Source organism: Anopheles aquasalis, chromosome 3 (genome assembly GCF_943734665.1).
Source record: "Anopheles aquasalis chromosome 3, idAnoAquaMG_Q_19, whole genome shotgun sequence".
Classification (NCBI taxonomy): Eukaryota; Metazoa; Arthropoda; class Insecta; order Diptera; family Culicidae; genus Anopheles; species Anopheles aquasalis.
The window spans coordinates 29,384,096-29,400,179 of NC_064878.1; the positions used below are offsets into that span (position 1 = coordinate 29,384,096).

Genomic DNA, 16,084 nt, shown 5'->3' on the forward strand with positions numbered 1-16,084 from the left:
ACACTCATCCCCAGAGGGCATTGGTTTTGATTGGATCAATACAGGATTACGTCGTACCGGTACCGAGTGGTCATCTCGCAGCCAATCGCAATTGGCATACCGATTGAGCCGATTAAGTTTCGATAGGGTCAACACGTCACTCTGCCCGCCCGATGACACGGTAATTGTTATTCATCGCCCATAATTGTCCCATCAGCACGAAGCTGTTAACAAACATCTCACCAATCGGCCAACCGAGAGGCAATTATTCACTTTTCACCTATCAAACCGTCGCTGATTGGCGATGCCAATTGTCACGATACAGTGCACTCACGAACCAGACTTGCCGTCCTCGCAGAATCGTGATCTCACCACCGACGCGCTTCCTATTCATTATACCGGACTAAGGGATGACCCTTCGTTTAAACTATTGACTAAACTGTTTTTATTGAATGATTTCGAGCGCCACACACTCTGCACCGAGTAGATAAGGAAGTTCTTAACGAACGTCCATCCCGGACAGCGTCAGTCGCGTCAATCATCGACGGTTCATTTGCATCCGCCGCTAGTCGTTCAATTGTGCCACCTCACACCCGTCGGCGCGATCCGCGCACCGGCTCTTTCGGTGGACGGACTGGTGACACCACGAGAGTAAACGTTGGCTATAAATACCCACTTAGGCATGGAGTGAAGCAATCAAGAAAAATGCCATGTCTCCCGTGCTGAAGGGCAGCCGACTGGCTCGCCGGACAGCCGGAGTCGTTACCAGTGCACCAGTTTGTCCGGTGATCTAGCTCTACTCGGTAGTTGGTGATGACTTCCGAGCCTGTTGGTTGCCAGCGAACGAGACTAGCAACTGTCCGGACAGTTTACTGGTCTGCTTGCTTGCTTGCTGGCCGTACCACCGACCGTGGTGCAGCAGGTGACAGTTAAAGACTCGACGAAGCAACAACAGGCAGCTGTAGCAGCTGCACGTGATACACATTAACACCACGAAGTGTCGTTGGAATGTGAGGCGGCTGCTCCCGCTCCCGTTGGTACCCTCCAGCACTAGAACACTTTGTCACGAACTTGGAGCTACTTGATGCTCAGCTTATTATGAGACTGCGCCACCTTCATTCGACAATCGTTTGTGGACGCTAAGCGTATAGCGAATGAAATGCACCTCTAGGTGTTAGCGACACTGATACCGTTTGGCACACGCGACTTCCGGTCAAGGAGACTGAGCTGGTCACCACAAACACCAAAAACACACCACCGCATCGAAAGGCAACCGGACACCAACTGAACCGGCGCACCACCAAGTAGGGAAAGCATCCGCTTCAATGCCCGAAACCGAAATGCCGAGACAGCAGCACGAGTGAAGGGTACCCGAGACCGTGAGCCAAGGGCCAACGGAGAGAAGACGTACCGTGGGTACCCCCGCGCGGTGTGGCTCCAACACGAGGACTCCGCTGGCGAGACTCGTCGTCGGCGTCGCTCGGTTCGGTCGTCGCAACAAGTTCGCTTGCGCAGTAGGCGAAGCGCACCGTCCGGTCGGTTGCCGGGAGTCAACCTACGCCACGCCGTAACCAAAACACCCGCCAGATAGTTGTGGTCTTGGGTTTGAGGTGAAGGTGGCCCTAGAGAACCGAAGGGAGAGGGCACTCCGAGTTGGAATGCAACAAAAAAAAAAGGCCTCGAAAACCCCAAAACACGTGCTGTGAGCACGGAGTACCGCTGGTCGCTGGTGTGCGTTGACGTGGTGGAAGTGGTCGTTGGTTGTCGCTGCCATGGTTCCGTGTGGCCCCGGTTCCGGTTTTTAAACGAAAGGATAAACAAACGACCTGCCGTTGGGCCGGGGGGGGGGGGAAAATCGCCTTGAACGTTGCTCCACTTGCAACGTGGCTACGTCACGCTCGTCGCGCGCTCTCTCGCTCCGCGGGTAGTCCACCGGGTTGGGGCCACCGGCACGGGGCTACACCACGTCGGCCGTTCTGTAGGCCAGGGTCAGCGTGACGTTGATAGGTTTCATTCACAGTTTTGTGTCCGCTCCCGGCACTCGACTCCACTCGACACCGAAGCCGATCAATACCGAACGTTCAGCTGTGAACTGTCTTTTTGTTGTCTGTCGGCTCCAAAAAGGGCTGACTGACGTTGCTGGCCGTTGGGAGCAGCGAGATGCAAAAAAGATACTTGTTGCTGTATGCGAGTAGTTGCGCAGCGAGCGCTCATGGTGTTAGTAGCAACCCGATTCGTCACTAACTGTGACGCTATTACGGAACGACACTTAAAAGAAGCTATTCTCTGCACCTCTCGGTCGGCGTGCTGGATCTTGATTTACGGGCACGCGAAAAGTGAGGTTACGGGTTCATTATTTGCTTTCGTGCCGCTCATTTAGCAAATGAATGGTGGCTCCACCGTTGGGGTTTTCGGTGAAACGAGTTAATAGCTTTGCGGCAATGCGCAGTTTAGCAATTAACCGGGGCGAGCTGGCCCGTTTTCCTTCAGGCACATGTCCTCATTTCATTTCAGGCACATGTCCTGGAGGTTGCCACAAAAGTCACACAGCCCAAACTGCGGTGGCGCGACCATATTCTTGATTACAAATTCTCGCAACCATCATCACATCTTGGCGGTGGCACCGGCGCTGGCTGAGCTTTGTGATGAAAGACAAACGAAAACCATAACCCAACACCGGTTGGGTGAGCTGAGGGTTGTTCGCCAACTCGTTCGTTCGCGGCAACCTAATGAGTCCCCGCCAAGGATCTCCTGCTGTTGTGGAGCCCCCGGACCTGCCGACCCGAGAAGGATGTTGGGCGCGGGAAAAAGCTGTTGTTTCATAACAATCTGAACTTTTGATTTTCTTTAACCTGCACTTGCAAACTTGCTGGCTGGCTGGCTCGTTGTTTTGAAAAGTGATGGAAGCAGACGAGAAATTACATCAGCATAATAATATGCATTTAGGACATTACGTCGTATCCTCGCTTCTTGGCCACCCCCTTTTGTGACTCCACAGTAACCTGCGTTGTCGGCCCTTTTTTATCAGGGAATGGAAAATTAGCATCGTGTGTTGCGACACTTAACATGAGAGCATATACCCGGAGATGCTGGAGTCGTTTGCACGTTCGCAAACTCTTTCCCTTTCCCATTCCCAACCCCATTCCATCCATCATAATCAGCAACCGGCAGCTAATTAGCCTTATCTATGCAAATGAGCGCCAACACGCTCAGCATCGTGTCAGCTGTGTGTCTGTGTCTGGGCCGGGATAGTCGGCTGGTGCGAAAGCTAAAGGCACCGTTTGCCAATAATGCCGCGCATCCGGATCCGGCGATGAAGCGATGGTGTTGCATCATCATCATTCGGTGAGCTACGCCATCTTTCTTTTCTTTTTCTTTCCAGCATCAGTTAGAGGTCTCCCGGTCGCTGGGGCAGCCACCTTCGTGCACCTCCTGCACGGCAAATTGAATCAGTGCCGCCAAAGGTGATCCTAAGAGAGCATTTGCGAGCACTCCGTCGGATGCTCTTCGGTGCACTCGCTGCATTCGCTATGTATTGCCTCCGTTGAGCGTGGAAGTTTTTGGAGGGGACAGCGAGGGAAGGTAGATACGCGCGGGTCAGGCACACGTTTTGTTACTGTGCCTGCCGGTGCCTTTTGTTATCAACTTTCGCGACCAGGGTGGCGTCCTTGTGACATAATCAAGTTTCTCTCCTCTTCATACACACCCAGGCACAGGCGCCGAGTGATAGAGTTGAAGGGGAGCAATTGGGTTTTAACGGCTCGCCAGCTGCTGGTTTGGTGGCCGTGGTGTTACTTCTGTTGTCTGGCTGGCCCCTCCCCGGTATACTGGCGAGCCCGGATCGTCCATTAGTGTAATGACTTTATTTATGAGGCAATTGATTTATGCAAATTTAAAATGGCCCACTTCCATTGTTGCAAAATGAAGTTCGGGTAGAGAAGTTTGTTTTACTCCAGTGATCTAGTGGTAGCGGCCGAGAGACCTTGCAAGTACTGATCAGATGTTGATCTGACGCCTTATCGTAAGCGAAAAGAACGCGCTAAAACAATGCTTCAGATACTGTTTGAATAACTCTTTGAAACCAAACTTTATTCATCTCAGCCCCCCTAAGGTATTTAATTTTTATTACTCACATATATGTATATAAATGTTTATAAACATTATTTTTAACATGTTTCCATGGTTGCTGATCATTTCAAGAATATTGTGTAAAATTTTTGGATCGATCGAAGAGAAACTGACAAATATATTGATTTTTGAAAATCGACGCTTCAAACAGGGTTCCATGTAGCTGGCAACTTTGAAACGCGTTTCCCAAATCCAACTATTTAAAAATCGGTGCACATCGTATCATAAAAGCATACAGCAGCTTTAAATTTTGAACACATTATCTGTACACTTTTTTCTAGGTAGCCCCGTCGAGTTTTCATTAATAATGTTGCCACTTTTTTGAAAAACAATTACAAAAAATCGTGTTTTTAGGCAAAATCGGAAAATTCACCACTTCTACAACTTCAAAAATCTACTGAAAGTTGAAAAATTTAAATATCATCAAACACTCGATGGGGCTTCCCGAGTAAACTTATAATCTATGCGTTTAATGTCGCTTTGTATATTTCAAATGATCCAGCCCGCGACTACAATGGGCACCGAATTAAAAAACATTTTCGCAAACGCACCTTCATCAATTTGATGCCATAGATGAAGTTTTTAATGAATCTCCCATAAGATACAACTAAATATTCTAGAAAAGTTATAGTTCAATATGATATTGATTTGAAAAATGTAAGTTGCATGGCTTCTTCGCAAATAATCGCTTAAAGTGAGCCTTTTTTGGACCCGAATTAACTGTAGCCCCTCATTACGTAGTATACTTTGGAATCTCTTACCAGATAAAATATCGTCCTCGATTCGTTCCTGCATCTCGCGCGAGTAACCGTCGAACGCCATCGTTGTTGGTCTGCTCAGCTCGTACAGCATCACTGATATGGTATTATAGGGCGCGCGTCTTTTCGATTTAACAAATTACAGCACTTTGCCAACCGGAAAACACTTTTCCAAAAACACTCTACACCAGTGGTCGTTACAAATTGCGCAAACTTTACACATGGCACCGGTGGAAGCAACTGGCAACAGAGAACATTTCAAGATCGCACACGATGTTTTCACTTGATGCTAGTAAAATTATTTATTAATTTAACAGCTCAACTTTGTATCCAGCTCCTATATTTTGTATCACTCAACATTTATCCGAACCAAATCGAACCAACTCGCTCGCTACCGCCACTTCAAACTTCACTTCCCTTCAACTCACAGTTTCGTTTTCATGAAGAATCACACCCGATGATGTTTCGGAAGTAAACGTCCAACCCCCATACACCACACGATACGTTTTCAGACGTGCAGAAGATAAGAAAGGGCCAGCTGATTAGCAATTCCGCATTGCACACCCTTTATCTGCCGGTGCTACGCGGTCAGGTGTATTCCGTCGTTTATCGGTCAGCGTGTTCAAAGTTCGCGAGTCGCAACCGCCTGGAGCAACAGGTAGTAACCGTCTAGCCGAAATTGAAGCGTCTCAACGATGCCAATCATTGCGGGCGTAGTTTTAATTTATCAAAACCGTCGATAAGATTAGCCAACGCAAGCTGATAAGTACGACCGTATGTGTAGTGCTTGGGGGAGGGTTTGAGCCGTTCGGTAGTAGGCACCCTGTAGGGAACAGTGTTTGTAGTGGTCAGGTACCGTTTTGTGAGGTGCAGAAATGATGTTTCAAAGCGTAATGAACTACCAAATTACCGCAACAAAGATTGCCTAACTCAGCACAGAGATGAAGATATATTAGCTCCATAATCCATTAGGATCGTTTAATATTAATGAACGATGTACAAAAAGTGGCCCGAATGAGCTACAAAACACACTGGCACAATGGAGAGCAGTTGAAGTTGTGCGGCATAAACGGCCGTTTCCGTGAGACACGCTAATCCTGTTCGAAGGTATCGGAAGAAAGCCGCCGTCATCAACCAACCCCAAAGGAACCCCAGTGGACCGATGCTTCCGGTCTGCTATAGCGTATTAATGACGGTCCTTAAGGCCAAACCCGTCGACCATTGGGCTATTGGCCCACTAAAATATCTCTCCGGTCCGGGATCCGGTCCGGGGAGAAAAAAAAAAACCTCCCAGAGAAGCGGATTACTCCGATAGACCATGAATTTTCCGCTAGACCAGCATTACGGGTGCGCGAAGGGGAGGCTACCGGGAGTGATTTAGATTTATGCTAAAAACCTTCTCAATCGTCCACGGCCAGACCACGGTCATAATCCCTTGTGGAAGGCCCTGGCCCTGGAGTGAAGCTGTATCGATCATAAGCGAGTATGGCCATCGTTCAAATGGTGGCCATCCACGAAAATAGACGCCACTCGACGGGATTTAGCTGGACTCTGATAAGCGCGCTCTGATGATGTGTTGTCGATGGATGGGAGAGAAAGAACGGCGATGGATTGTTTGGACACTCATTTCTCATTTCACTTTCATCGAGAATCTTTTTTTGGCGCAAAAAAGGGGAATTTCTTTTTCGCAAACACTTATCAGACCGTACGGCATCATGCACATGATGATGATGATGCCATCATTGGTTTTTGAGGTTTTATGGATGGCGTTATGTCAAACTAATGATCGTTTTCCATGCAAAATGATCTACATTACGCAATGTATGATCTGGTAATGAAATGCTTCACCTGCAGAGCCCAACGCTAAACCAATAACCGCACGGAAATGACGCTGTTGTCAAAATGTGGGGCCCGCTACAACTTCAACAAAAACAAAACAAACAAACTCTCACGCACCTCACCACGTACAAGGTCCACAGATCATCGCCAGGCGCAAGCCGGGAAATGTGTAAACACGGCCAGCGTAAACGCAAACCACCGCTCTGCTAGCAAACATCCCAACCGCCTCATTCCCTCATCTCTGGACACTCTGGCCACCCCCCAGGGGTCTGCACAACCGACGTCACCGTCGTGCGTTCTATAAATGGTAACAAGCGTCGTCGTCGTCGTCGGCGTCGCGGCACGCGGCACGGTTACGCATTCCGAGCGCGAGCACGGGCACGCATACACACCGTGGCCAAAGGCATTCTATCGCGCTCCGTTTATCATAAACATTTCCGTTTGCCGAGCGCGTTGAGCATACTGTTGCGATCGCTGGGTTTTATGAACGATTAACTGGCCGCGGCCAGCTGTTCGATGATCGCGAGCGTCTGCGTTCCGCTGTGCTTTCAAACCAGTGCTAACAACGTGGACAACGAAGGTCGTCTAGCTTTCTGTTCTGTGGGGAATCTTCCATCCTTTTTTTTTTTTGGAGTGGTGAGATTGCGGGTTTCGCGTGCGTGCGTACGAGCGATCAAACGAGTGATCGCGTACATGTGTTGTTAAGCGGCTGAGCCACGATAGCGTCTTTCTTAGTTGTGAAACTCTGATTGGCTGTGATTTGGCGAGTTACGAAACTCAAACACATCACTTTTTCAAGTTCTTTGGCAGCTTTTTCCAACGAATTATTCCAACAAAACTTGAGAGGAGCGATTTGTGACTGAAAGAAAGTTTTCTTTACCACAAGAGGTACGACTACGATAACATGTTTCTTGTAAACTCTTTTTGATAGTTTTCAAACGTAAAATTGCTATCGTAGCCAGACTACTTTACACTGCGTCCGATCGCACCAGACAATCCGCCATGACGATCCGCACGGTTTGCGGTTTTTGTGGTCGAAACGTCGAGCTCTTGTGTTGGTCATTCATTTCGTTGCACCTTGCACACACAGTGTGTCCCATCAGCTTCACAGCACACGAGACCACAAAGACCGACATGCCGCCACCGCCACCACAACTCACTTAACGGCCGAGAGATTAATAATTTTCATATTTCTTTACTCGCCGTTGGTGCCAACGGACCGAGCAGCAGCAGCAGCAACAGCAGCTGACCAGGTCCGCCCGGTCAGCCCGGTTAGCAATCATCATCATTAAAATAAACCGCCATGAACAGAACACCAAATTTGTCCCCTCCCCTACACCGTTGTGTAGCAGATCGGTAACGTATTTAGAGACGCGAGCGCGAGTTCGCATCATGGAACATTCGCTTGGTGGCCAGAGAGAGGTAGAGTTGCCGGGGGACTCGTTGGCTGGCTGGCTGACTGGCTGGCTGGTGATATTTATTTTAATTTTGATATTCGCGAACCGACGTAACGACAACGCTGGTTTGTTATGGGCGTGTTGGCGCATAGAGGCGAGCGAGCGCTCTCGCCGCAGCCAAGGCTGGCCGGTGCGGAAATCGTACCGGCAAAACATGAACGCTAATGTGCCGATAAACTATGTCGCGATCCACTTGGGTGGTACAAAAATACATTATTATCGTCACGAGCGCGACGGATCGGCCGGATGGTTGTACACTCTGCGGTCACTGATTTCGTTGCGTTCGTTGTGAGTCAGTTGACTATCTTGTAGTTTGTTTAAAGCGACATTTCAAGGCCGTGTAGCGAACGAGTGGCAAGTCAGCGAAGGCAATCAAACGTCCAGAAAATGGTCGCTAATCTCACGCGCGACATTGTCATAACGTATTGATCCGGACCGCCCCTCTTCACGAGTATCGCGGGCGGAATCGTCGAGTGGATGTTGAAAATGTGGCCATAAATCCCACAACACTGTACGTTGCCGTTGGGCCCTTCGAGTAGTACACCTTTGAAGGGGATGCATTTCAAACGTCTTGAATCAAAGCCGGAAACACGACGAATACATCGATTGCGCCAAAAACCGTATCCAATCGTGCACGAGAACCAAACACCATCATAAAACACTTCACACTGGATTACGATCCAGGGAGGACGTCGCGAACTTATAATCTAAACAACCAGCTTCAAATGGCGGATCGCGATCGGGAGACGAGTAATTTTGGGTTGCGCGTCACAGGAGTATCACCTCAGCAAGCGTGTATTGGCAACCCCGAAATAAAAAAAAAAACAGATTAATAATTCCGCCGATAGAGATGCAGCACAGTTAGCGTAAGAGCCGTTTTGTGTAGATCGCGATCACGGATTGACGATTCACCTGCAGCACACACGAGTTGGCATCCGGCGTTGGCGACGACCAGGGGGCGGCTCGTGACCGTAGATGGCAGCGAATCTCCGAACCGGCCGCGAACTTACGGACTACTAACCGGGGCGGCTTCAATGAACTGCGACACTCAGCGGCAGCACCAGCAGCAGCAGCAGCAGCAGCCGGCAGCAGACAGTGTTCATCATTGAGCAGCAACAGCAGCACCACATACGAGCACGCGTCCGATAGCAATGCGCATGCGGTAGCTGCTCAGCTCAACGTTCTGGTAAGTGTGAGATTAGCGTACAGTGCGGTACCGTGGGTGAGGTACACGGTGCACGATTAGTAGTTTGACATTTGACATTTACTATTTTCTAAAACACTCACCAAGTGGAAATCTAGTTGATTTCTTCGACTAATAATGTTCAGATCACTTTGTGTTGTGAGAATTCTACCTTCTTAAACAAAATTCAAAAATAAAGTACAAACATATTTAACTTTCATCATTTTCACCGATATTGCTTTACATTCGAATAAAGAAGTCACGGGTAAGGTTGGTCTGATTTTTGGCATGCATTGTCCCAACACCTTCGTCGCGTGATCTCACTTAGCCAAACAGTTTGCTTCGCATGCATGCAACCACTTCCGATCGGGCCTCCATCGCCACCACTCGCACCACGGTGGCCTTCAACGGGCATTATCGCTACGATGACGACAAGCGGCACCAACAACAAGCGTCCAGCAAACTGTGTTGTGTTGAAGATAAGGATTTGAGTAAACTGCTCCGAAAATTGCTGTCGAACGCACTAACACACTCGTGTACAGTTTGTGGCGAATTTAGCGAAGTAATTTCGCAGCCGGAGATATGCACACCATCCCCGGGACCTTCTTTTTGACGGGGTGCGTTAGTTGATAAACGCGAACAGCTGCCACTGATTGTCAAAGGATCCACGCCATCCGGCCGGTTATGTCTAGTGACATCTTTGCCAATTTATTGACCGACCGACGGGAAATGAAATATGGCGCTTCTCTGTCGCTTGTTCGCTGGTTAAGATTAAGATCTGCATTGCGATTGGGGACGGGATAGCAGATGATCATCGCGTAGGAAGTCCATTGGCGCTTGGAGATGCGCGTACTGTGCTGCACCTGCTATGGCAAAAGGAGCAAATTGAATTTAGTACGAGTTTTTGTGGTCTTCCTTGGGAGGTGGTCTGGGAGATGAGACAAGAAAACAACTCACACTTCTGGCAGTGGCTGTTTTTGTTTTGCTGATTGCGCGCTGCACCATCGGCATCTTTGGCGCTCGTCTCGCCTCGCTTGATCATTGCGTTGCTAATCAATTATACGCTGGGGTTGTGGTTCATGTGGTGGTCTGCTAATCAATATAAGCGTGATTGTAGCGCCAGTTACAGAGCAAGGTTGTTTCAATCTGTTGTTGCTTACAAAGCTGGCTAATGACGTTCGATCTTTTGTACCAACAGCATGTTCCCCTGGGTCCTGGGGTATTTCAAACAATTATAAATGGTGCCAAGCATCAAAAGCACCCTACAATGGCGCAGTTTTCACTCTTTGAATTATTACTTTTACCCTTTAGCATAGTTTCTATTTCACGAGTGTTACAACGGCACTCATCCGAGTTGGAATTTAATTAATTACACTAAATATAAAGTTCCTGCTTGCCAGCATGCGTGCGTGAACCGTTTGAACCGGAATGGTTGAGTTCACAATTATTCAATTTTCCCTCTATACGATTTGCCAACACACGAGAGCACGTGGAGCATCAATAATATGCCAAACTCGGCGGTGGTGCAGGTTGCCCTGACCCTGGCCACCGGTTGTCGTACCTTTTTAATCTAATTATTCTTTTTTACGGCTTGATACATCCCCCAACTCTTCCACTCGCCATGCATAACGCTCTGCTCCTGCTCTGCACGGACTTCTGCCTCCTGTGGCCTCCTGCCTTTCGGAGGACAAAAGGATGTTTTGTTGTAATTGATTTTGCAATTTCGCTGACACATGCGTTTGATTTTGGGAGCGACCTTGCGATAAGGGTTGAAAGCCGAAACTCAGTGGGGAATGAACCAAACAAGAATGTTTAATAACCTGAAAAAGAATAAAATACGTCTTTCTATGAAAGCTGTAGAAAAATAAACGTAGCAGTATGTGTTTATGAGTTTTATTACATTATGCTTTATCATATCGAATAAAAAAATAACGAATACAGAACTATTGCAACAAAAAAGATTGAGATTGCGATGCAGTCGGATACATTTGGTACATTTGACTGCTTGCAATCCTTAGAGTAACATGGAGCAAGAGTACTCACTTACTTTTTAACATGTTGTTCTTTACAAAGAAAAAAGGTATTCATCCTGGTAGATTTTAATATATTTCAGTGGGTGTCTTTATCTAGATAATGCGAAAGAAAAAGTGTTGCTTATGTTCGATAAAATAGAACATTAACAATTGAAATGGAAAACTGTGAAGAAGAATGTATGCAAGGTGGATCGACAATGAGTGGACTATTTAAACTTATTTCATTCAATGTTAACTGGTGTTCGAGTTGGGAGCAGTCGTTAGAAGAAGGAAACGATTGTAATTGAAATTGAAAATCAATTTATTTTTCTTATAATAAATTGGGGTTTGCAAAAGTTATGCTACACTACTTTTTCGCTAAGTTATCCTCGTGAATCCAGTCCAGTCCAGTTATAGCCCTGCATGAAGATGAATATTCGTTTGCTAACAATACGAGCTTTGTAATAACGAACTTTAAACAAAATATATTAATTTTTTATTTATAATTATTTGCATTGCAATTGTATGCACAGATCCCGTAAGCATGTTTGACCTTTGGCTAATGGAAATCGAACGTCTTTATCGCATTTAACTCTACAGAAATTCGGAGCAGAACAAATATTGATTATTTTTAAACAAAACGGCTCTTTACGTTATTACGGATAATTTGTTATTACCTGGGCGTTGAGTATCTTGCACCTTGATGTATGAGGGATGCCTCTCTCGCATTTTATATCTTCTGTACGCGAAAACGCTTAAGCAATTCGTCTCGTTCCCGATATGATTGTAGTGTATCATCACCGTTATTCCACCGTGTAGTGTCTCGATTTTCTGCAAGTTTAAAAATAATTTAATTGGATATTTAATCGTATGATAGTACCAGTTAGTCAGCCCACAACGAATGCTTACACTGATGGGATTGATAGTTGTTTCCTCAACTACATTGTGGCTATCGATCGCGTAACCTATTGGTATGCTCACTTCCACAAGCGCACTATTTGAATAATCATACCTATCCTCCGGGATGAAGCGAAAGCAGATATAAAGCTCCTTCATCCACTTAGAGGGACTCGGTAGCTTGACCATTTGTAGGTCAAAACTGGACATAAAGTGTATTAGATTCAGACGGTATTGCCAGTTGATCTGAATCACACCAGACCTGGAACCAGTGACGATCACAGTTAATATCCTGACAAACCCCGGAATGGATTTAATCGTGATGTTCTCGTTGAATTCCGAATTTATATGGATCGATTTGTCAAAACCCTTGTAATGGATTGACACATTATAATTGTTTTGAAGAACCTTCAAAGATTGCTGATCCGCTGGAAATTAAAATATTATTATAGTAAAACTTACCATTGTGATAGTAAAATTAGTTATTTAACAATCAAAGTGCAACATATTGCGACCACTCACGATAAATAATTAAGTCAACTGGTACGAACTCCTCCTCTGCTTTCTTGTCAATCAAAATTGGTATGTCGAACGATTGGTTTGAGGGAGTATCACGATCGAAATGTATTCGTTCTGTCCTAACTACCTTCATGTCTTCCGGAATTACTATGATGATTTTCTTGAAGCTATCCGAGATTACGCCTTGCATGATCGATGCATTTACCCGGATCTCCAACTCTCCTAGCTTCATTGCTTTTATTAGAAAAGAGACAGGTGCATCAGAGTTCGGTGGAATGGGCACAATTTTGGTCTCTTTCGCATCTTAATTTGCAAAATGAGAAAAAATCATTAAATAAAATGTGATAGGTGAATTACATATACGGCTTACATACCTCCTGATGGACCATCGGTAAACTGAATTTGATTCTTTGCGTTGAACATCGTCACATTGGCCTTAAACGCTTCTCCTATTGAGCTGAACAGAGTGAAATGCAGCGATACCGTCTCGCCACGTGTGATCGAGTGTGGTAGGTGGTCCAAAATGAAGAAGATTTTGACTGTCGAGAACGTGATCGGTTTCTTAACGACGCCCAAACCGTATTTTGGATCGATTGTAATCCCAGTTATGTACCAAGAGGTTATTGAATGAGGCACTGTTACTTCAAGTGCGTACCTTCCCGATGAAGGTATGGTCAGATTCTGCCACAACCACGACTCCCAAAATTCGGTTCTGTAGGGACCAGGCATACCGTAGCGGGGGTCGTTTGGATAGATTCCACGTGCGTCATACTCAAAAAAATCTAAAAGAAAGATTATTTTTAAACACAAAACATATTGGTACTGCTACAACGTTTGCACTTGCCTGTTATCATAATTGTATCATCAGTAACCACAGCAAATATTCCAAGTTCCTGTGAGATCATTTTTGATCGAGGTAAAAATGTATCTTAAACGTCTAAATTCTTCCGGACAGTTTTGCATAAAACGATTGAAATACACTTACATCTATGAAACTGTATGGTAAAAGCGTATGGCGATCATAAGGTGTATCAACCAATTTCCAAATATCTGCAAAAAAGATATCGTGATCTTCGCTGTGCTGCATCAATCGTTGGTCATAGGCCGTCAATAACACGAACGCTCCTGGACGACCCCGGATCGCTAACTCAATTTCGTCCCCGGGATCAACACCATCTTCGCCAATATTTTCCTCAATTTTTATCTCGAGCTGCAATTTTATTTCAAAGTTTGAAATAGATACGGCATTTCAATGGGTTGCTTCTTATGATATGTATGTTTCTTCTTTACAGGGTTACCAAATTCGTTGATAGATAATTCCACCGCGCCATGTATCAACGATTCGCGCACAACAGTGAAGACTATAACTTTTGCTCGAGGGATAAGCTCATCAGACATCATAATTTCGAAAGAGTATCTGCTCATTTGATTTGGTCCAAAAGAACCAAACTCAACCAAATTTCCTTTGGAGACTACAAAGTACAGAAGAATGTTCATGTTATCCGAGCACGTGACTAATAACCTTAAGTTGCGGTTAAATTTGACTCTGCAGCGATAAGACAATAAATAGAAATAAATCAACATCAAAGAATTGGATTTGTATCGATGCAAGTGTACCGTGTGAGCAGTTCTACTTTGATATACTCATCTGTGAGAACATGAGCACTATAGACGTCCTCAATCGATACAGATACGAGCTGATAAACGCCATGATACACCTGTCATTAAGAGGTTCAACATTAAATTTTCTTATATCCACGTATATGCTAAAAGACTCACTTTTAAGTGATAGAGTTCCATTGATTTGTTCGTGTCCATTGCGAATTTAATCTGTCCATTCATATTACTTGTGCATTTTTGTCGATATAATTTATTCAACCCTTTAAGCTCAACAAGCAGGGTAACATTTTTTGCAAGTTCATCGGTTTGATACACGACCGTCATTGTGGTGGTGAATGGCGATCCGGGTAAATACTTGAGTGTGTTATTATGTAGCCTTACTTTGTATTTAGAACCGTACACCTTTATATCCTGCTCTTTGCTAATAATTCGATCTGAAAAGATTAAATAAAAGGCATCACTCAGTTTTGAAATGAAAGCAATTATACCGCACTATGTCGCATCCGTTACTTGTGAAGTGCTCAATAAAGGTGACATTCAGAATCAATACATTCCGACCAATTTTCAACCTATGCTTAAAAGGTATAAGAATTTGCTGTACTCCATTCACATTCTTCGTGTATGTTTTAGTTGTTAAGTATTCTTCGAAGGTTGTTCTCACGGGAAAGATGGTCAAATTGCCCCTGACAGGTTTACCCAGATTATTTTTAGCATCTATCGTTAGATTGAGACACTGATGCCATCGAAATGGTACAACCGTGGGATAGATATTCAAATCAATCGAATACATGTCATAGTTCTTCACTTCGAATGCTTTCGATTCCATAAAACGGTCATTAGCCATTGCTCGAACTTCGTATGTACCCAGTATCGGTATGGTAGGTATCGTTATTTCGTTTTCAAAGATTCCATTGTACAGACTGACATTGTACCAGTGTTGTATCACCACATGATTCGGATCGGATACGTATACGGAAACTGATGTTTTATGTGACATAGCTAACTTTAGATCGATATTGAGTAGGATTACACGAAATTTCAGCGATTCGCCAGGTGTAATGACAGGTTTGTTCAATTGAATCAATCCTACAGGTTTCTCGAGATGGTCGCCGTAGAAAAGCTGTGCTTTCTTATGAATGTTATCGACAGGGCTAGTAGAAGGTTGTTTTCCGTCAATTACAATCTTGTAATCTCCATCTGTTATGTTGTTTGGAATCTGAAAAATAATCAATCATAAACTGTGTATATTGCGAAGAATTCACCTGTTAAAAATTAAATCTCACTTTAAATGTTATCGTCTTGTTGGAGTCTGCCATGACTTTCACAGTTTGCTGGAGCACAATGGATCTATACGCGTGCATGGATCGTTCTATACGTACGTTTAACCAACAGTCGTTGTTAGATTCACCGAGAATGTTACTGATCACAACCTTGTAATCTTGATTTCTTCGAATAATCCTGGGCCCGAGGATCAGTATGCTGTGCAATTGAAAATGCACTTTAGATAACAAGAACGATTGCTCCGAATGTTCTACATACGTAGCTCCTGGATAAATGCACAGCAGGGCAAATAACACACACAATTTCATCACCAACTGCATTTTTGTTCCGTGCTTTCTATGCGTGCGTCGCAATTGCCATATTCTTATGGACTGAGGCAAATCAATTTTGCATTCTTCACAACTTCGTCAG

The 16,084-nt window shown here is 45.2% G+C and overlaps 1 protein-coding gene and 1 pseudogene across 6 annotated transcripts in view; both read right to left on the reverse strand.

Moving 5' to 3' along the window:
* The window catches only part of LOC126575164 (adenylate cyclase type 2), a 28,559-nt gene extending 19,339 nt beyond the window's left edge, over positions 1–9,220 (reverse strand). For 2 of the 6 annotated variants that reach the window (XM_050235720.1, XM_050235717.1), the window contains exons 1-2: positions 9,074–9,220; positions 4,869–5,154 (exon numbers count right to left, since the gene is read on the reverse strand). In XM_050235720.1, the coding sequence (XP_050091677.1) occupies positions 4,869–4,959 (91 nt within the window). In that variant the 5' untranslated portion in view covers positions 4,960–5,154; positions 9,074–9,220. The other 4 variants (XM_050235718.1, XM_050235719.1, XM_050235722.1 and 1 more) reach the window with 4 other exon arrangements.
* A 2,695-nt stretch (positions 9,221–11,915) lies between these two features.
* On the reverse strand, positions 11,916–15,708 carry LOC126576548 (CD109 antigen-like; annotated as a pseudogene).
* Between the last annotated feature and the right edge of the window lie 376 nt (positions 15,709–16,084).